Below are 22,326 nucleotides of genomic sequence, written 5' to 3'. Positions count from 1 at the left end.
CTTAAGTAATGCCTCGCATTGTATGTTATTGCAGGATGTGGAGATTGAGGAAGAGGTTGATGTTATAATATCTGAATGGATGGGGTACATGCTTCTTTATGAGGTTAAGATTTGTACATGCATGTAACAGCTATGATATTCTTGGTTACATGTGTAAATTTTGTATTGAGACGTTCAGTTCAGATGTTTAACCTCCAGGTTTCAGATCTCCAGGTTTTGGTGTCATTCACTGTGAATTAAATGTTGTATTTCTTTCTGTAGAGCATGCTGGGAAGTGTACTTACTGCTCGAGATCGCTGGCTGAAGCCTGGAGGTCTTATTCTTCCTTCACATGCAACTGTAGGCTCTTTTCTGTTCTCTATATCTCTAAATTTCCATCATCGAACATTCTACGCTACTACATGAGTTTCCATTGTTGGAGTATGAATCTTTCACGACTGTATCCAACATCTGTTTTGCAATGTGATTTTGTTGCAGCTGTATATGGCACCTGTTACAAATCCTGATCGATACAGTCAAAGCATCGAGTTTTGGCGAGATGTATATGGAATCAATAGTTAGTACTCATTAAAAACCCCTTCTCCTGACTGAATATTTCAGACTTATTGCATTTTCGTGGAAAAAGAATGGTGCTTTAGTATGTCCGTTGGTCATTGGTTGCTTCTTTTTTGGAGATATTTTCTTTTGTTCTGTATCTCATGTTCGAACCGCATCATGGAAGATTTATGGTAAATGTGTATCTTGAATTTCATCTACATTTGATCTGATGACTTTAGCTTGTAGCATAGACATGCAATAATGAGTAATTTTAAGTTGGATCATTCTTGTAACTCTTGTTGCTTCTGCTTTGTGGACATATCTTACTTCTGATTTGGGGACATTTCAGCTAGATTGGTGTGGGAATACATAAAGCTTTCAAGGAAGTTTGTCGAGTAATATTATTCCTCTTTCGGAATGTGGACTGTCACACCTGTAGGAGTGGAATCCCTGGACCTTATTCAGCTGAATCTTACAGCCTGTCTCTTAAGTCTTAACTGTTGGAAAATCAGTCAATTATGTGGCTATCATACATTTACATTTGCACCAACTCATACTCCTTGATTTGGAGGCCCTTATCCAAAACATACTTTGACTACTCATCACTCATTTCTCTTGGATATGCAATTTGCAAACACATGTCCCTCATATGAACCTTACATACTTTGACTACTCATCACTCATTCTTTTTTGTGGGAATGGATAAAGGGAACAGTTTCGATGGCACGTATTAACCCTGTTTGTGAAGCTATATCTTTTGCTCACTCCATGCGGTACACAGCTTCCTGTTTACTTTAACACTTGGTTGAAAATAGGGTTCAGCATTGAGTTGCTTAAATAAGATTCTAAGCAATAGTTCCCTTTCACATAAAAAAAGGTGGTCCAATTGATTGCATGTTCTATGTGGACACTGTTAAGGGAATTAATCTGCAGTAACTTCTTTTTGTGAAGATATTTTTTTAAATGTACAGTGTCAATTAGGCATTAATTACTATATACTTGTATTTGCTTTATCTCATATCATATTGCTGGGTAAACGTTATAAATAATTAGAATTTCCTTGACGTCCCATTTGGTAGTTGTTAATAATTTGGGATAATGGGAATGAATTTCAAGTGTGATATTACAAACGAAGCACCCTTAAAATCTCTATGGAGAGACAATTTCAATACCCAAGTTTGTGTTTTTTTCTCCATGGGAAAACAATCTCACCCCTAAGTTGTGCTTTCTTCTCCAAGAGGAAGTAATTTTCGTTACCACTCATTACCACCTACAAGGTGGTATTGGATGGGAATGAAAATTTAAGAAGAAAAGTAGACGCTTTAGGATAAATTAGCATTACCATGGGAATGAACAATGATTTTCTTACAAATTTACATACAAATTCATTTCCATTACCACTATTTATAACCAACTACCAAACGAGCAGTGAAAGTATCCCATTTGGAATGCTAGGAGAGCTTTCTGCAGTGCAAATGTTTTTCAGATCTTTTGAATTATGTCTATTCTCCTCATTAACTCATCTCTAACTGTTTGTTTTGAAGAAAGTAAGTTTCCTTGAAAATTTGTACATCCAGTGATGCTGTACAGAAGGAGAACAATTTGAATTTGTATTCTAATTTTTTTTGCACCATACATGTCTTTACTACTTGATTGATTTGCTATGAGACTGTTGGTCGTGCAACTGGGAACATATTTCTTGCTTGATCTGTAAACCTTTTCTTGTCTGTTGATCCTGCATCTCTTGCTATATATTTGTTAATTCAGTTATAATCTCAATCAATTGAAGTATCAAACGTGCAAGGATCTCCGCGTGCACAAATTTTAAACAATGGCTTCATGTACAAGGTCAAATTGACAGATAGGGAGCTATGCTGCAAGTTATCCAAAAATATCAATCATATTGTCAGTTTGTGGACCATTAGGGGGCGTTTGATTGGCGGTCACAAGAAAAGGGAATCAAGTAGGCTGACCCCCTTGTTTGTTTGATCCATTCAATCGTTCTCTTTACCCTTGGTTACCCCCAAACTCCTCTATATTGGTTCCCCCTCCCCCCAAGGGTTTCACTTACCCTTTCTCTCCTCTTACTCCATGGTCACCGTGACCACCACCGCTTTGCCACCGGAACCACCTCTACAGCACCTTTACCACCACCATCAACCCTAAACGCCACCCCACGAGGCCACCACCACACAAAGTGATGAAATTACCCCCACCACCACACGAAGTAACCCCACCATTACTCCACCACTACCTAAACAACCTCACCGCCACCTGAGGGCTGAAGCAAGCCCACTGGCCGCCACAACCAACAATCGAAACAACTCCGCCACCACCTGAGATAGCCCCACACGCTCAAAACCTCAACCAGAAACATCCCCACCCCACCCGAAACCACAACCCTACCACAAGAAATTACCCCTCCACCCAAAAAACGACCACCTTCCACCCAGAAAAAACCACCAACCACCCGAAAATCACCACCATCCACCGAAAACTCCTTCCTCCAAAAACCACTAGATCTACAAAAAGAGAGAAGGGGAGAAATTTTGATCAGTCGATGAAGGAAAGGGGAAGGGGGCAGCGGTGGGGAAGGGAAAGGGGGCTGCGATGGGGGAGGAGAGGGGAGAGGATAGGGGCGGTGGCAGAGGAGAGGAAGGGCGGCGCCAAAGTAGGTGCAATTTCGTATTAAGGGTGTGGTGGTTTTAGGGGAGAATTTATGGTGATGGTAGTATTAGGGTTTCTCTTTGATAAATTTAAACAAACTTAGAAAATCAATGGTTAAACCTTTCCATTCTCCTTGTAACCCTTTCTCAAACCTTTTCCGTTTCCTCTTAAAAAACCGAACGCCCGCTTAGTTGTTCATTGAAGCTATTAATATAACTGCTTGTTTGTTACGCAATAGCATATGTTGAAAATATTCATGAATTGTGGTCCATGATAATGCTTGTCCATCTTCTAATACCTCATTTTCATCACTACTTTTTATTACTATCCATTACCACTTTAGGTTGGTATCAAGTAGTAATGTTGTGAAGAAAATCACATGTCTGTGGATGAAGTCATTTATCACATGCATTAACATATACTTTCTTTACAAAATTCCATGTTATTTTATTAGCATTACCACCATATGTAACCATTACCAAATGGTTCGTAATAAACCATATGGTTAGACAATGGACAATTAGTCACTGCTTTGATTACCCCCTATTTTTTCAGGCCTTTCTGTTTAATATATACTCTCTTTCTGTACCACCAGTGTCAGCCATGGTGCCACTGGCCAAACAATGTGCATTTGAAGAGCCAAGTGTGGAGACTATATCGGGTGAGAATGTCTTGACATGGCCCCAGGTGGTGAGTACTTTCTCTCTCCAATCATCATGCTGTTTGATGTTAAATGTTATCAAATCTGTTTTTAGGGAAGAGTCTCAGCATGAATTTATATCACAGCTTGACACCCATTATTATTACTACATTATAGTATTGGCGGGCCAAACTACCAAATTGGTATAGATTTAGGTGGGTGTTTGCCAAATTGATATAAAAGAAGTCACCATTGACATGGTATAAAAAATAAAGGCACCTTGACAAATTGGTATTAAAAACAACTAAGGCGTCATATAAGCCTAAATTTTTACTGGATTTAACTTTTTTCATCCAGATTTGACGTAACTCAAATGTAACATTAATACATTATTATAAAATTGTATTTTTACCTTTTTTGCATCTTAAATCCCTTATTATTGTTTTTCTTAAATACTCCCTCCGTTTCCTAAAGATCTTCCCTCTTTCCGTTTAAGTGCGTTTCCAAAAGATCTTTCCTCTTTTACTTTATTCCTTATTTGGAATTTTTTTTCACCTTTTTACCCTCTCATTCCCTATCATATGGTCCACTATTACATTATTAATTCAATTTTACTCCCTTTCTCTCTCCTACTTTAACCCCTTTTTATTTGTTTATTTATTTTCACCCATTTCTCTCTCCTACTTTACCCACCCCACACAAGTGGATCCTCCTTGCTATCTGTAGGAACGGTAACAAGGAAGATCTTAGGAAACGGAGGGAGTACGCTTTATCATTATGGTTATTGTTATTATGTCATATAAAAGGAGAAAGAGGGGGGAAATATAGGGAAATGCGGTTTGCAATAGCTTTTTTTATTGTTTAATTAAATGAAGCAGCAAAAAGTTATATCCGGCAAAAATTTAGGGCAATATGATGCCAGAGCTGTTAATACCAATATGTCGCTGGTCATTTTTTTTTAATACCAATCCCTCAAAAATCCCTCTTTTTTTCTATACCAATTTGGCATAGTATTATTGAAATTTTGCGATTACGCGTAGTTGTACTATTGAAGTTTATATATAACAAAACTCCTCACGTATTGATTTTATGGTTTGTGGTTTATACTTGATTGAAATCTCTCATTTCAAGAAAACAAATGGTATAAATGTATGTTTTCAAAACTTCAACTATTAGAATAGGAAAATTAACATCAAATAATCTTAACTTTGAAATTTTCAAGAGTAATCCCTAATCTTTTTTTTTTTTTGGGGGGGGGGGGAGGGGAGGTTCTCAAATTATCTAATTGATTTTCAGTCTCTGGTATATATGAAATTTAATAGTTCATATTATTTGAGAAGCCACCCCTAAACTTTGGATTGGTTTTAAAAGTTGGGATTATTTATGTCAGTATTTCCAAAATTATACTTCATTCGTTGTATACTAATTGCAACATCTCCCTTATTTGGAATTTTTACATTAATTGCGATGTTCCCCTTATTTGGTAATATCTTCTCTCAATCTCTCACTTATCACATGGGTCCCACTTCTTATCGTTCTTTATCTCTCTCCTCTCATGTAGCTTTTTTGATACCATGGGGTGATGTTGCAATTATCTATCTCTCTCCTCTTCACATGGGTTTCTTAATACCATGGGGAGATGTTGCAGTAACTATTGAACAGAGGAAGTATGAGCCAAACCTCTTGAATTAACCTCCTCTCAACTGTCAATGCCTTCTTCTTTTGACACTTCTCGAATATCGTTTATTATCTATTACCCGTAGGCTATATATTTATTTGTCTATTATATGCTCTATATAGATAATGAAGTTGTTTATATCTTTCCAGTATGTTATATTGCGTCGCATAACACTCACCACTGCAACTTTTGCGACACTGCAGCCGTTATTGCGATTGTGTCCACGACTGCAACCTTTTTTAAGGTCTTAGCAAGTGATTTATTTTTTAAAAATTCAATATTTACTCTTACGTTTTTTTGGTCAAGTTGCTTCTCCTTTCAATGATTTTTATTCTGAAATCATGCGTGCCTAAGCAGTATTTCCTTGTCTTATAGCTCTTCAGAAACTTTTTCAGTGTGTTTGCTTTGTCGGCTAAGATGTACTTCCAAGCTGGAAGTTATCATCTCTTTTACCCAAAAGTCTCAATGATACTGGGAAGACATATGAAAGATAATGGAAGCAGAGAAAGTGGAGACTAGAGAGAAATCAATGCCAACGAGGACCCCAGTGATGCTTTAAGGTTTTCTTAAACAGTGCCTAGGTGAATTTTCTCAACAGTGAGACAGGGAAGGGGAGAGAGAGAGAGAGTGACTGAGGATGGTCCACATGGTAGAATCTCCGTCAGATCTGACCTCATCTTTTTATTTCTTTTTCCTTCTAACTTCTGGGCAAGGAACTGAACGCATGAGGTTGACACCCAGTTCGAAACATGACTTAATGCTTCACTTGCCAGCTTGGCGTTCTTTGTATGTTTCGTATTTGTTGTTGCCTGTTTACGAAATGGAAGCACTTCATGCTGAAACTCCAGGGTCTTTGCCTTTCCATGATTCATAGGTATACTATAACGTTTGCTGGGTAATCTATACTGAATCCAAAGAAAGATCCAACTTTCAGAAATCTTGATGGCTGATCCCACATATATTTCAAATACTGGTTAACACTTATCAGTGGACACTCTCATTAGCAGCAACTGATGTGGAAAATCTATGATATTTCTTGTCGAATTGGTCAAATGTCTTGGGAAACGTAATGAATAGGGAATTTGGAGTTTTATTAATGCTCGTGTCATTTCTGAGTCTTCAGTTTTCAAGCTTTCCTTTAGGGTTGTTTTGAAACTAAAGTCTGTTTTAGAAACGACTTTTTATGTGATGCATAATTTGTTGCTTCATATGAGTAGGAAACTGCAGATAAGCAGCTTATCTACATGTAATTTTCATTATTTAAAGCAGCCCATAACATGTCATTGTGTATCCCCCCCCCCCCTGCTGGTTTCTTATATTTGAAAGTGTCAGTACTGTCAGATGAATGAACAGTAAATCTCTGCTGTGTCATTAATTACCGATTGCTGATAAGCTTCACTTTTCCAGGTTAAGCAAGTAGATTGTTATACTGTTACATTGACAGAGCTGGAAACTGTTGCAACAAAGTTCAGATTGCAGTCTATGATGCGTGGTAAGCAATGGTGGTTTGTCATCCATACATTATTCAAGTCTTTACCTGTGAAGATCATGTCTTATCTATATAAAATAATCTATATGTATATACTGAAATAGTTCTTCGGTTCTTCCTCCACGTGACGCTCTCCTTCATCCAATAAACTCACTCCATGTGATCCACATACGCACAGGAGAAAAACATGTTCATCAAAAGACTTGATTCTCAAGTATGAATATCGGTAACTAGTCCATTGATCCAATGTATTCTTATGGCTTTCCTCTTAAAACCATATATAGATATAATTGAAAATTAAGGACCTATCAATTTTCATAATTTTAGCTTGCAACTTTACTGGTAAGGTTAGGTCTTAAGTCTTAACCATTGTCCATCTACCAACCAGGACCAGCCCAAGCCCATGAATTATGGTGCTCTCTTCATCTTAAAAAATAAAGTTTCAGGTTTAATAAGTTCAGATAAGTTCATATTAGTTTTAACACCTTACAAAATAAACTTCAATAAGTTAAGATTAATTCATGAGAATTCAGGTGATAAGAACACAACCTCAGTTTTCCTGGAATTAGATGTTAAGATCTTGTCAATCATTAACTTAGTTTGCAAGGCTTTCATGTCTCAAATTTTGCTCTTAGTTAGAACCTTATTATTGTACTTGCAAAATGATGTACCCTTCAGATTATTTGGTAGGCAGCATATGGGCTAGGTCTTGGTTAATGAGAAACCCCAATCACCATATAGGAAGAGACCAGATAATAAGGATCGGAATATGGGAAATTTACACAAGTTTGTAATAGATTTTTTGTTCACTTGTCGTCTATAGTGGACAGATCATATCAACAGATTATTTGAAGAAATGGACTGTTTAATTTTGAACTCTTAGACAAAGTCACAAGAGCAATTCCTTGAAGAGAGCTTAGAAAAAAGGCTGGATCATTAATTTTGTTAAAATTCCCAGTTATCTGGTTATCTATGCCCGTAAATGGAGAAATAGGTCACTGTCGTTAATTCATCATTGAAATTCTTAGTCAGCAAACATGTTTTCGGACTTTGGAGATTTTGGCATCTCTCTCCAAGAAACGAACTTCCATGAATATATAGCAGAGCAGTCATGAAAGAAGCTTCTTTTCCACATTTCTCATCCTGTGGCTAGATGTAGTGTAAGAGACCCCGTGCTGTGGCCTGTGGGCACACCCAACCTTTCCCGCTGCTTTAATTAAAAGGCCTTTCTTTTTACTCAAGCATCAACTTCATATTGTAGACTAAGGTGGTTATATCTGCTGTCAATACTTCTTTTTTTTTTGGAAATATATGCTTTTAGTCATAGTAAGCAAGAAACATTATGCAGTTAATTTTTGTCATTTCTTCTATTTTCCTGTGCATCAAAAGAGAAGTAAAAGTTTGAAATATGGTGCCTAACATTTTTCAATTAGAAGGTATCTCCTAGATTCCTGTTTATACAGGTAACTAATTAGATGAGGGCCTTGAAGGCATGAACTGCTGCTTTGCTACGCCATTGAACTTAAGTTAAGGGAATAGTACTATAATGCTCAGTATTGGGTTTGGGTGTCAGACTCGGGTATAATCCAAGTGTCGGACTTCTGAAATTTAAAATCAAGGAGTCAAGGACATGTTTTGCATGGATCCAAAACTTGGATACAGACTTGGTAGTACAGGCTCTTTATATCTTATTTTAGCATGGGCAGGGCTTCTTTTTCACATATGCAGGGACTCTATAGGTCCACCATGGTATGATAGGAATTTTCACTAAAAATTATGACCATTTGAAAAGTCAATGAGGCAAAGTAAAAAAAATAACTCAGTAGTTTATTACAGCTTACCTATCAAAAAGCCTAGCTGATTACAGCTCTTTAGGTTACAGTACGTGTGGGAGGTAGTCTATTATGTTACTGGGAACATGATATTCTCTTTTTTATATAATAGGCCACGTCATGTGCTAATCACATGACCTTATGTGAGAGGAAAACACAATGTTTCCAGAGAACACCTAATAAATATTGGCAAGGAAGGAGAGGTTAAAAAAAATCGATACAAACGTCAAACCACAAAAAGGAAAAAAGAACAAAAATAAAACAAGGAAAAGTCAGAACATTTGTTTGGTATTTTTTTAGTAAAGGAAGGGAAAAGAAAGGAAAAGAAGAGAAAAGAAGGTGGTTGTAGTTTTTCAATGTTTGGTATAATTGGTGGATTTAAGAGGAATCACATGTTTGGTTGTCATTAGTAAAGGAAAAGAAAGGAAGGAAATAAAGAAAACATAGGTAAAAAGCTTGTTAGTTTTCTTTCCTGTCAAATTCCTCCGATTTTGGGAGGAAAGGAAAGCAAGGATTTAAGAGTATTCTTTTCCTTCCACTTCCTTTCCTCTCCAATCAAACCCCTCTTATTTTCTTTTACCAAACATGAGAAAGTTTGTTTTTACCTTTCCTTTCTTTTCTATCCAAATCCTTCCTACCAAACATAGCCTCAGTTGCTTCTACTTATCCAGTCAGGTAGAGAAACTTTCGAGTTTTCTTCCATGGAGCATGCCTGAGCTTTTTCCCATGGTGGAATCCTAAGCTTTCTCTCATTTTTCAGATGAACAGATCTGTATGGGAACAGGATCTTCCAGCAATAGCAACGATTCCACTTATTCCCTCAGGGTTCAAATCTGTATTCTGTATTCGCTCTGGGTTGGATCAGGTGGAAAGTATTACGTCAAGGTGATTAGGAGAGTCTGAGTGTATCAGCTTTAAAATCATACTAAAAATAACTGTAATTGAGTTTTGCTTAGAACATGCTTTGAGAATTGCAAAATGTGTTTTGTCAGCAATTGAGCTATGACCCTAAACCAGCTGTTATGTCTCTATGGATCCAGCTCCTCTTCATGGGTTTGCCTTCTGGTTTGATGTTGAATTTGGAGGACCTGCCAATTTACTAACCAACAATGGTACTCCCTCCGATGATAAAACTATCAACCGTAATTGTGAAAATGGTGGACAGAGAAAGAGGCGCACAAATCCTAGTGAAGGACTTATCTTATCTACTGCCCCTGAGAATCCACCAACACATTGGCAGCAGGTATTTTCTTTCTCTATTTTACCTCTATTTTTTTTCTGGGCATGGTGGAGGGTGTATAGGCTGGAAGCTGGCGTTTAAATTGTTGAGCAAAAGTTGCAATGTAGAGTAGTTAACCCGAGGAAATTTAGACACCAAGGATCCTTATACGTTGATCCTATTACCAATTATCCCTGAATTTGTATTTATGTACAATGATATCTGGTGTCTATGTTTGATTAATCTCAAGTATAAATCCAGTGACCTAGCTCTTAATACACTCTTTGTATTTGGTTTTGAGATCCAGATTCCTTCTTGCTTGTTTGTGGGTTCCCTTATGAATTTAGATACTCTTCTTTGGAAGGTTCTAACATTCATTATTTTCTTCTTACTCATTTATGTTCCCTTAAACAAGCATTTCTAAAAGGTTTGATGGAAGAGGGCTTATTTCTCATCAGGCAGTCATGCTATGCTGATTATTTCTCTCTCTCTCTAGCGTCTTATCCTTTCTTAAGATCCCTAGGGTTATAAAGATGAAAGTTATGAGCGACTTATATTGTTAGGAATGGAAAGGGATAGGAGATTATTTAGTAGGTTAGGAGCTTGTGCGAAAGCCAGGAATGAACGAGGTATGGATTTGGGGAATATGTTATGATGTCATAAACATCTTTCTGTAGTGGGAAAACGGTGTTGGTGGTTTATGTTAACTCTCTTTGGCACAAAAGTGACTAAAAGCAAGTATAGACTTTTTAACGAATGGATGGATGTGATGGCAACCTCGCAGTAATCATCTTTTTTTTTTTTGTGCATTTCCTTTTTTCTCTTTTTTATTTTACAGGTTTCTCCGCTGTCCTTTCTCTTTTTTATTTGTTAGGTATGAGGGGGGCGGTAAGAACCAAATATTTCTTGCGCGAGGGAACCTCTTAGTCTAACATACCTTTCTTTCCCCTTTTACCTCAACTTATCAGCTCTCTCTGTTGCATCCCCATAGTCTTAGTTACATGGACTCTTCAATTCACCTCAAGTACCTGTGTCAGATCCTTGACACTCGGACGTGGACACGGTTGTAAGCAAGATATAACTCAAGAAGGGGGGGTTGAATTGAGTTATGAAAATTTCGAAAAAAATCGAACTTTTAAGATCTATGGCACTGCACTGTGTTTCAACTGAAAAATTCAGTTTTAGTTAATGTTGAAACACACTGCATATACAAATCACTTATGAATGAATGAGACATATATTTTAACGTGGCTCGATCTCCAAGAGATCTACATCCACCAAATCCACTATAAGCGAATTCCTTATACCTCACTCAATGTACAATCAACCCCACTACTAACTCTAGTAGTGCACCCTAACACTTAGCTATAAGTGTTGCTAGATCAAATACACATAAATGTACCCAACCCAACTCTCTCTATGATTGTAATAATTACAGAAATGTTCCTCGAAATGTGCTTCTTATACAAGCAAATGGAGGTCTGAATAATATCTTAGTTAACACCTTTAACACTCTCAGATCTACTGTGTTATTATCAGTGGTATATGTCTTTCAATCTTTCTCTCACAAAAGCTTCGATGTTTAAAAGGAAAAACTGTATATTTTCTTATCATCAGAGATAAATCTTTTATAGAGCAAAAATCTTTTTGGTCAAACTTTGTAGTTAAGAGATAATTTAGGATCAGTTACGATTGAATTGTATCTCTAAATTATAGGAACAATCTTAATCAAATACCATATCATTCATTTAATTCTATCCTTCCAAAAAGGATAAGATATCTAGATGATATGTTATTTGAATAAGATATTTTCCTCAAATATTCTTTTTGAAAAACTCAAAAAGGATAAGATATCTAGATGATATGTTATTTGAATAAGATATTTTCCTCAAATATTCTTTTTGAAAAACTCTTTTTTTTTCGAATAGCAGATTTCATTTTAATTGCTATTCTATGAAAATTTTAATTATGAAAATTTTAAATATTTATACTGTTAACTCTATACTCATAATAAATACTCCCTCCGTTTTTTTTTTTTAATTGTTACACTTTGATTTTTTACACTATTCACAAATTTCACTTTGATCATCATTTGTGATTTATACGCGGATGAAAATATAGTCATGTGGGATCTTGGTTAGATTCATCATAACATGTATTTTATTAATATATACTTTTTATAATTTTACAAATACAAAACTAAAAAATATATGCTCTCAAAGTTTTGCATTGGCATGCGTGAAAAGTGTAAGTATTTAGATTAAAATGAAACGGAGGGAGTAGTTTACTCATAGCACATGATTTGATATTGTTAAGAATGATTACTTTTACAACTCTTCTACTAAAAAATTTAGCTACCCTTGAACTTGATAATAGTAACTCTTGAACATGAAATTTTCAACTTCGAGTCTTCAAGAATTTCTTGGACTAATTTGTACCATTAGCATTTATACATCGAGAAACAAGATGTGATGCAGGATAACAGATCCTGCTAAGATAGAATAGAAATAGAAGAGGTAGAATAGACTTTGAGAGAGAAGAGAGATTAAGAATCCAGAATTCAGAATGAAAGAGAAAGGAAGAGAGAGATAGAAAATAACAGGAGAGAAGAAGAGTGAGTTTATATTTCTGAATAAATCCTCATACCAGATTTTACAGCTATTTATACAGCAATTAACAAACCCAGCAAGCTAACAGAATAACAGAAAGAGAGTTAACAGAATAACAGAATTCTGTTATTCTGTTACTTAACAACTTTTGGCTCCTAACATTCTTTATTAAAAATGCATTAAATTCTACCCTTATCATACTTTCCCCCTTAAAAAGACTTGTCCCAAGTCTTAAGTAACCACAAATGTAGGGTAAGCCTTTTCAAAGACTTCAGCAATTTCCCAAGTAGCTTCACTGGTAGAGTATCCTTCCCATTGCACCAAGTACTGAACTTGGGGTTTATTCTGAAATTTAATCACCTTCCTATCTAAGAGATGACAGTATCATGTTGTCCTTGAAACCACTCTGGTATATGTGCAGCAACTGGAAGAATACCATGGAACCTTTTGAGTTGAGATACATGAAAAACATCATGTATCTGGGCAGTACTTGGGAGCTTCAATTTATAGGCAACCTTGCCAACTATAGTGAGCACTTGGAAAGGACCATAATACTTCTGAGAGAGTTTATTATTGCTGCGTTTCTGTACTGAAGTCTGTCTATAAGCCTGTAGCTTTAACCATACCCAATCCCCAACAAGAAAAGACCTCTCTGACCTGTGTTTGTCAGCTTGCATTTTCATTCTGTTCTGAGCTTTGAGTAAGTGACCCTTAAGCTCTGTAATCATAGCTTCTCTTCTTTGCAAACTCCTATCAACAGTAGCAACAGCAGATTCTCCAGCCAAATAAGGGAGATGTAGGGGAGGTGGTTGATTATACACCACTTCATAGGGAGTTAAATGAGTGGAGGAATGGACGTGGTGTTGTACCACCACTCAGCCAGAGGTAGCCACAAACACCAGTCTTTAGGCTGATTGCCACACATGCACCTTAAGTAACACTCCAAACATCTATTTACTACCTCTGTCTGACCATCAGTTTCAGGATGGTAGGAAGAAGATAGTAAAAATTCAGTGCCTTGTAATGAAAATAACCCTTTCCAAAAGTTGCTAAGGAATATAGCATCCCTATCACTCACTATACTTCTTGGCCATCCATGAAGCTTGAAGATATTATCTAAGTAAGCTTGAGCAACTTGAAGGGCTGTAAATGGATGAGCCAAAGGAACAAAATGAGCATATTTGCTCAATCTGTCCACAACAACAAAGATTACTTCATACCCCATAGATTTGGGTAGACCTGTGATGAAATCCATGGATATGTCTACCCATACCTCCTCTGGTACTGGAAGAGGTTGTAATAACCCAGGATAAGCAGAAGAGTCATACTTAGCAGCTTGACAAATCACACAATTTCTGACAAACTGCCTAACAGTTTTGGTCATCCCTTTCCAATAGAAGACACTTTTGATTCTTTTGAGAGTTAAATCTCTCCCTGCATGTCCTCCCTCAGGAGAGGAGTGATGCCATTGGATCAATTTGAGCCTCAAATCTACATTATGGCCCACTACAATCTTGCCATGTCGTCTTAATAGACCATCCTTGAAAGTGAAAGAAGGATGAGTTTGTTGTTGTTGTAGTTGTTGAATCATATTTTGCAAAGCTGCATCATCTTGATAACTATCCTTGATTTGTTCTTCTAAGTTAGAAGAAACAATTGAGATAACCATACATAAAATCTCAGAACCTTGCACTCTTGAAAGAGCATCTGCTACAACATTCTCTTGCCCACTTCTATACTGTATTTCATAATCAAAACCCATGAGTTTTGAAAGCCAAAACTGCTGAAAGGGTGTTGAAATCTTCTGTTGCAAAAGCCATTTTAAGCTTTTCTGATCAGTCTTGATAATGAAATGGCTACCAATAAGGTATTGTTCCATTTCTGAACTGCAAAGACGATAGCTAGGAGCTCCTTCTCATAAACAGACAATTTTTGCCATTTTGGACCCAAAGTTCTACTAATAATGGCAAGAGGATGGCCTGATTGCATGAGAACAGCCCCAATACCAGCATTGGAAGCATCTGTTTCCACAATGAACACATCAGAAAAATTAGGTACAGCAAGAACTGGAGCAGATACTAAGGCTGTTTTTAAAGCTTCAAAAGCGAGTTGAGCTTCTGTATCCCAACAAAAACTACCATGCTTGAGCAGTCCATGAAGAGGTTTACAAATAGCAGCATAGTTTTTGACAAATTTTCTATAGTAACCCGTCAAACCCAAATAACTTCTAAGCTCTTTCACTGTTTTAGGAGAAGGCCATTTAGCAACTGCTTCCACCTTCTTAGGATCAGTCTCCACCCCTGCTGCTGAAATGAAGTGACCCAAGTATTCAACCCTATCAATGACAAAACTACATTTACTAGCTTTGGCATACATTGAATTATTCTTCATGAGCTGAAAAACAGCTTCAAGGTGTTGAATATGCTCCTGTTTATTCTTACTATAGACTAAAATATCATCAAAAAATACAAGCACACATCTTCTCAAAAGAGGTCTGAAAACATTGTTCATCCAACTTTGGAAGGAAGCTGGGGCATTAGTTAAGCCAAAAGGCATAACTAAAAACTCATAGTGGCCTGTATGAGTTTTGAAAGCAGTTTTATATACATCATCTGAATGAACTCTAAGTTGATGATAACCTGCCCTTAGATCCAGTTTACTGAACACAGTTGCTCCTGCCAACTCATCTATAAGTTCTTCCACAACTGGAATAGGAAATTTGTCTTTTACTGTCTTGTTATTAGCTCCCTATAGTCCACACAGAGCCTCCATGTACCATCTTTCTTCCCAACAAAACACAGGAGAAGCAAAGGGACTGTTACTAGCTTGAATTATGCCTCTATCATACATTTCTTGCACCAATTGTTCAATCACATCTCTTTGCTTTAAAGGGTATCTATAAGGCCTAATGTTAACAGGAGAAACATTAGGGAGCAAAGGAATTTTGTGATCAAATACCCCTCTATGAGGTGGAAGGTCTGTTGGGTCCTCAAATACTAAGCTATACTTCTTTTTGAGTTGCTCTAGCTCAACATCTTCACACTGTAGTTGATTAAATTCATGGAAAGAAGACTGAACAGAACAGTCCATAAGTTGAAGAAAACAAAGTTGAGCAGCTGTATTAATAGCTTTCCCAGATGATTTACCTTCCAAGATCTTCACTCTACTGGGTGGAGTACCTTTTAACACAAATGATTCTCCATTCAAAGCAAAACTCATCACCAATTTCTGAAAATCCCAACTAATCTGCCCCAAAGTGCTCAACCACTGCACACCTAACACCATATCACACCCTCCTAAAGGTATCAACATCACCTCAGCCACAAAATCTTTCTTATTCATTGTCCAAGCAAAATCTACACACCGATGATGACACACAAGTTGATTGCCATCAGCTACTGTAATAGATTGAATGGGTATAGTTTCCAGCGTACACCCTATCTTTTGAGCTAAAGATAGGTCCAAGAAATTGTGTGTGCTTCCAGAGTCAATCAAGATATGCAAAGGCTTATTGTTCACAACTCCTACCACCCTCATAGTGTGAAAATTCTGATTGCCAGCCAAAGCACTAACAGATATCACAGGTTCTGTCAACTGCTTATCTTTCTCAACCATTTCTTCATCTCCCCATCATCTGATTCATCAGAATCTCCAAGAATTCAACTGTAAATAACTGAGGTTCCTTAAACTGACATTTATGACCTCTCACAAATTTTTCATCACAGTAAAAGCATAATCCCTTGGCTATCTTTTCAGCTCTCACATCATGGGGAACATGTGTTTTGGTTATAGCTTGAGATGGTTTAGTTTGTGGAGTGGGTAAAAGAGGTGGTTTATTGGCATTGTTGTTGTAAGGAATGGCTTGTAAAGGTTTTGGATTATAAATTGCTTGTGGGTGAGTGTGTTTATAGGTTTTAAGGAAATTTTGAGATGATGCTGAAGCTTGTTCTTCTGCCAATCTAGCATATTCTACAGCTTTGGCAATATTATCAGGTCTGAAAGCCCTCACAAAAGGCTTGATGGATGGTTTAAGACCTCCTATAAAGCTGTCTAGAATATATGAATCAGGTAAAACATGGCTACTTTGCATCATAATGGATCTCAGGTTCTCAAATTCATCAAGATACACCTCCAAATCACCTAATTGTTGCAGTTTATTGAACTGTTCTACAACATTTATACTCCTAGTATCTTGAAATCTAGCAGACAAATCAATAATGAAATCATCCCAATCTACATGTTTTCTTACAGACAAATAACTAGAGACCCAATTCTCAGCTTTATTTGTCATATAAAGGGAAGCCAAATCTACTCTTTGATCATCCGGAACTTTGCACAGATTAAAGTACCTCATGCATTTTTTTATCCAATTCCTAGGATTAACTCCATCAAACTTAGGAAACTCAAGTTTGGGATTAATACCTTGAATATGATTTCTGGGTCTTGGACTAAACTCAGAACCATCATTAGATGCAGAAGTTGAAGCAGCAGAATCTTTTAATTCCTTCACCATCTGCAACAAGTTTTGCATCGTTTTGGCTTGATCTTCCAACTTTTTCTCCAATGATTTCACTTGTTCTTCCATAACTACAGACTTCCTAGTAGCAGGCGCCAGAATGAAGAGTTTTCACCACAATTCTTCTAATCTTCACTTATGCATTTCATCAAACACTGAATATGCATTTAAGAAATAACAATGGCTCATTGAATCGAATTTTGCTCTGATACCAATGATGCAGGATAACAGATCCTGCTAAGATAGAATAGAAATAGAAGAGGTAGAATAGACTTTGAGAGAGAAGAGAGATTAAGAATCCAGAATTCAGAATGAAAGAGAAAGGAAGAGAGAGATAGAAATAACAGGAGAGAAGAAGAGTGAGTTTATATTTCTGAATAAAATCCTCATACCAGATTTTACAGCTATTTATACAGCAATTAACAAACCCAGCAAGCTAACAGAATAACAGAAAGAGAGTTAACAGAATAACAGAATTCTGTTATTCTGTTACTTAACAACTTTTGGCTCCTAACATTCTTTATTAAAAATGCATTAAATTCTACCCTTATCAAGATGTCACTTTTATTTGTGTTTATTATCATCAAAAGCCATAGGGTCATAACACACGGATACTTGGACACTTCATTTTGGGCCAAAATCATTTAAAATTTTCATAGAATAGCAGAGTTAGACATGTACCCATATCAAACATGGGTATACGAGTCCGGGTAACATAGTCCATAGTAGTGTGGAAATTAGTGATAAGTTGTGTATCCGGTACTTCAGTGGCCATATAAGGTGCTATCCCTTCTTTTATGGTATCCAGGCTTTTCTAGTGAAGAGACAGGTATTCACCTCTTCTCGCATTGTGCACGGGCTACAGACTTTTGGCAGAAGATACTTAGCATGTTTAGGGTGAAGTGACCATTTTGTGAACTTTTGGAGTCATTTGGCCTGTAGAATTTTGTGTCAATTAGCCCTTTTTTGCTATTTTGTGTATTTGTTTGGAGAGAAATGATTGGATTTTCCGATATCGAATATCAAATTAAGTGTTTTGTTAAAAGGGTAGTGATTTTCAAAAATGACTATGGAACTTATAAGTGTTTTTTCTTTTGAAATAAAATTGATTTCATTGAAATTTTTAAGGTGGAATTGTAATTTAGGTCCTTTACTCCTTTAGTACCTTTTTGGCCTCTCTTTGTTGTTAATGTGATTGGTTCTTAGCATGTTCCCCGTACCCTACTTGGATGGAGGATCACTTGTATTTATTGGTATTAATCTATTTTCATTCATTAATGGATTTTTTTTTGTAAAAATAGTAGTACCCTACTACATATTTGATTTCTCCTTGCTTATGATTTAGTTAAGAAGGCCACCACTACATATTTCATTGCCCCACTCATTTCCTGTAATTGTCTTGCTTGGGTTTGTGGTTTGCCTTCAAGTTCTTCCCCCACTCTAGAGGGTTTCGATCAAACTTTACACTGGCCCATCACAGGAAGTGGTCATTATTATATCTGAGCTTTTGTGTTCTAGTTCTTTCTTCATCTATTATATTCCGCCCTTCCTGTTGTAGCTTCCCAGGCTAAGAAACATGCTTTTAGAGGAGCCTTGGACCTCTAAATGGTCTTAAGAAGATGTAACACTCCGTCCTTATGCAACTAAGCTATTAATAATTAGATATTTAGACGTTAGTGGAAATAATGTCAGGACGGAAATGCTACTCTAGTAGGACATAATCTGTAACAAAAATGACAAATAAAGATAATTCCCAAACTTATATTTAAATATCCTCGAAACACCTGAAAACATTATAAGTTTCCAATAATCCAAAGAAACACCAAATTCATAATTATCCAACATTTATAAGCATTTCATGAGACATGCAAGTCTCCAAACCAAAAGTGGTCTAAAAATCCTTAAGTCCTAGCATAATATAGGACTTCCTAACATTGTCCTAAAACTCATCCACTAAGAACACAATAAGAAGCTTCCTCACACCACTAACTCACTTCCCATGGTTCAACTTTCAAACAATTTGCTTGGCTGTATTCTCTTCAACTTCCCCTTTGAAAGAAGTCATTATGGTGGTTGAAACTCAAGTCCTTCCTTGTCTTTATTATGTGGCCTGTTTTAGCTCACATGAAAAGACAAGGTGGATTTTGAGTGGATGGCCACCCCTTCCCATGGTTCAAAAAAACGGTTTCGTTCACGGTTGCGGAAAAGTGCTGCAGTTTCTCGGGAATGAAATGGATACGTTCAATGCAGATCGTGTTGCGATTTCGCCCACAAATTTGGTATTATTGTCCTTTTTAGGTGTTTTGTATGGTTATACTCCAATATTATAATAGTATAGTAATAAATTGTATGCAAAATTTAGTAGAATCTTTTATATCTCCTAGTTCATCATACTCTTATTTTCACTATTATATTATAATATAAACTTAAATAGCATTTTTTTTTTCCGCGCAATACCACCATAGAGGTTGTGGTTATTTCTTTGCCTCTTCTTCTCTCGTATCTATTTCTTTTTATGTTGATTTATGCATCCTTGGAGGGAGGTCTAGGGGGCAGTGTGTAGGAATAGTGCATAGTGAAAATATCTATGGAAAAGAATCTGAAAGGTAGCGTCTTGATACGGAAAATGTGGACGAAATTGTCTTTTCACAGTTGTTGGGCCAGAATTTCAGCTTATTTAAATCCACCAATTTGAAACGGTCAAATTCAGTTCGTCTAAATTGAAAACTATTCCACTACAGGCGAACCGAATTAAGTTGGCCTCTTTTTTCTAACCATGCTCCTTTCTCTTCTGGATGACCTGGATTTTTCAAGCTGATTTGAGTTTGCATGGCTGCTAGATATGATAGGTTGCCTTGTCGACTTCGATCAAGTTCTCAACACAAGAATAGACCCGAACAGTTCCATACTGGCATTTTAGGTGGTGAAGATGCCAACACTGCATAATTTGACCTAAGACAACCAAGCACAATATTCACTAGGCTGCACAAAGCCGGTTTGGGCCAGATGGAACTATATCTATGTTCTTCAGGGTTTCAGGCTGTCACCCTTCCCAAGCCTTGCTTTGAATATGCTGAGTATTTTAATTTTTGAAGCAACTAATCCTTTTGTCCAATGGAAAGTCCAGAGTTTGCAAGGAATCACATCACTTTTCACATTACCACTTGCAATGTTGCCTGATGAATGTGAGGTTTTAAATGGAGTTGAACATTATTAGGTTTAGTGTTAAAATACACCGCAAACCCTCTACAAGTTAGTTGGGAGGTTTGAAGAGAAGCATAATTATGAGTAACACTATTTTGCTGTAAAATTTTTGGAATTCACTAATCTTGAGGCACTGTGAAAACAGTAATGTCCCAAACTTGGATCATTGCATTAAGCAAAAATCACTTCTATGGAGGAAGCTAATCGTGAGCAAAGGGAGAGACCTAATTATTGGTTTCTTGCTGAATAGTATGGCTTACTTCTTCAAATGGGGTAGCGACCTGTGTGCACCATTCACTAGAATTTATTACTTTGCTATTGAAAAGGCATCTTCTTTTTTCTTGATGATGTATATATATATATATTTGGATGGTTTTCAGGCATTGATTTACTTTTATGAGCCAATAGAAGTTGAGCAAGATCAACTCATCGAAGGATCTGTGACCCTAACGCAGAGCAAGGAAAACCGCCGGTTCATGAATATTCATCTTGAATACACGTGAGTTACTTGATGAAACCCTTTAATTGGATTTAGTTTTTAGTGACAAGATATTAGTGTGACTTTATATTCTTCTTTTGCAGATCTGGCGGCCGGACATTAGTGAAAGAGTCTGTCATGCGTTGAGCTTATGTTGAAGACTTGTAGCTCTCCGTGTGTTGGTAATGTAAGTGCACTGCTACTTCTTACTATGCTCAACTATGGCGGCCCATGATATTCACTTTACAATTTAACTCCACACCTTATGACAAATATCAAAGGCAAATCTATTTAAATGACATCAGCTCTCTATCCTACCACAGCTCTGAAAGATAAGAAACAAAAATGTACTGGGTATGGATTGTGGAGCTGATGATCTCGAGTTTTTGATCGTAGAACTATTAATTGTCACCAGGCGATCATATTCTTTCAAACCAGAGAGCCCTGTATTAGAATGATAGTTTTTCATTTTGTATTAGAATGATAGTTTATATTTGTACATTTTCTAGTAAACTATCTTATCTTGGGTTCCGCTTTGATGTTGTTTTGTCCATTCTTGCATTCTTTTTCTTTTTAGAAGAGGAGGGTTGATACCAAAAAATACTAAATCAATTAATTTAAAAATAAGTGTCAGTCCCCTTTCCTTAATTAATACTCATATATGCTTCTTATCCTATGTTTGTGGCAAAGGACAGACACATCCTACATATTGAGACAGTTTTTCAACATTTCAAACTTTATTCATCACTAATATTACGGGATCAACTCCTAAATCTTTAGCTCAAAGCTTATTAATTGCATGACCAAAACATTTATGGTGTATCTAAAATTCATCAGATAAGTTGACTTGAAGTCCATGATGTATCTGTTCCCTTTCCTCCGTTCTAATATAACCTTTCTTGTGTTGCTATAAGTAATGAGGCATTCTTTATTTCGCAAAATTGTGAAATCCTAAAGAAATTGTGGTTTAAATCTTTCACATCGAATTGTGCTCTAACCATTTCAATACTATACACTGTCAGTAGAATACAACTTTGACTTGTTCATTTTACCAAATGTAGCATTTTACCTTACTTGGACGGTGGGTTTAAGAGAATTAGATGAGTTTTCTATTTTAGTTTCGTATGATGATTAGGTGGCATTAATATGAGAGGTGAGAGAATATAAGGTCTAAGCCTCTAAAGAAGTGGAGTGGAATTTGGGATGATTGATGATGTTAGGCGTAGGTTTTGGGATTGGTGGAGAATTATAAGATGAAGATGACGTAAGTAGTGTTAATGAGAAAAAAAAAAAGTGAAGATGATGTGGCGTGAGATGAGTATTTAGATGTTAAGGATGAATGTGTGTAGCCATTTTGGAGGTAGGATATTCGTATTAGCAGGTGAAAATTAATATTAGGCGGTGGAGAGAGCTTCTTCTTTTTTTGTAAGGAAACAACGTAGGCTTAAATTAGATTA

At 36.5% G+C, this 22,326-nt stretch overlaps 1 protein-coding gene across 1 annotated transcript in view; it reads left to right on the top strand.

Annotated features, from left to right (window-relative positions):
- The window catches only part of LOC104902523 (probable protein arginine N-methyltransferase 6), a 32,813-nt gene extending 11,405 nt beyond the window's left edge, over window positions 1-21,408 (top strand). The window contains exons 6-13 of the mRNA XM_010690318.4: window positions 35-103; window positions 262-339; window positions 478-556; window positions 3,800-3,894; window positions 6,930-7,014; window positions 9,884-10,086; window positions 20,772-20,890; window positions 20,974-21,408. Of these exons, the coding sequence (XP_010688620.1) occupies window positions 35-103; window positions 262-339; window positions 478-556; window positions 3,800-3,894; window positions 6,930-7,014; window positions 9,884-10,086; window positions 20,772-20,890; window positions 20,974-21,016 (771 nt within the window). The 3' untranslated portion in view covers window positions 21,017-21,408. The remainder of the gene's footprint in view (window positions 1-34; window positions 104-261; window positions 340-477; window positions 557-3,799; window positions 3,895-6,929; window positions 7,015-9,883; window positions 10,087-20,771; window positions 20,891-20,973) is intronic.
- The last annotated feature ends 918 nt before the right edge of the window (window positions 21,409-22,326 follow it).

Source organism: Beta vulgaris, chromosome 9 (assembly GCF_026745355.1).
Source record: "Beta vulgaris subsp. vulgaris cultivar EL10 chromosome 9, EL10.2, whole genome shotgun sequence".
Classification (NCBI taxonomy): Eukaryota; Viridiplantae; Streptophyta; class Magnoliopsida; order Caryophyllales; family Amaranthaceae; genus Beta; species Beta vulgaris.
This window is presented reverse-complemented; position numbering and strand designations above follow the sequence as displayed.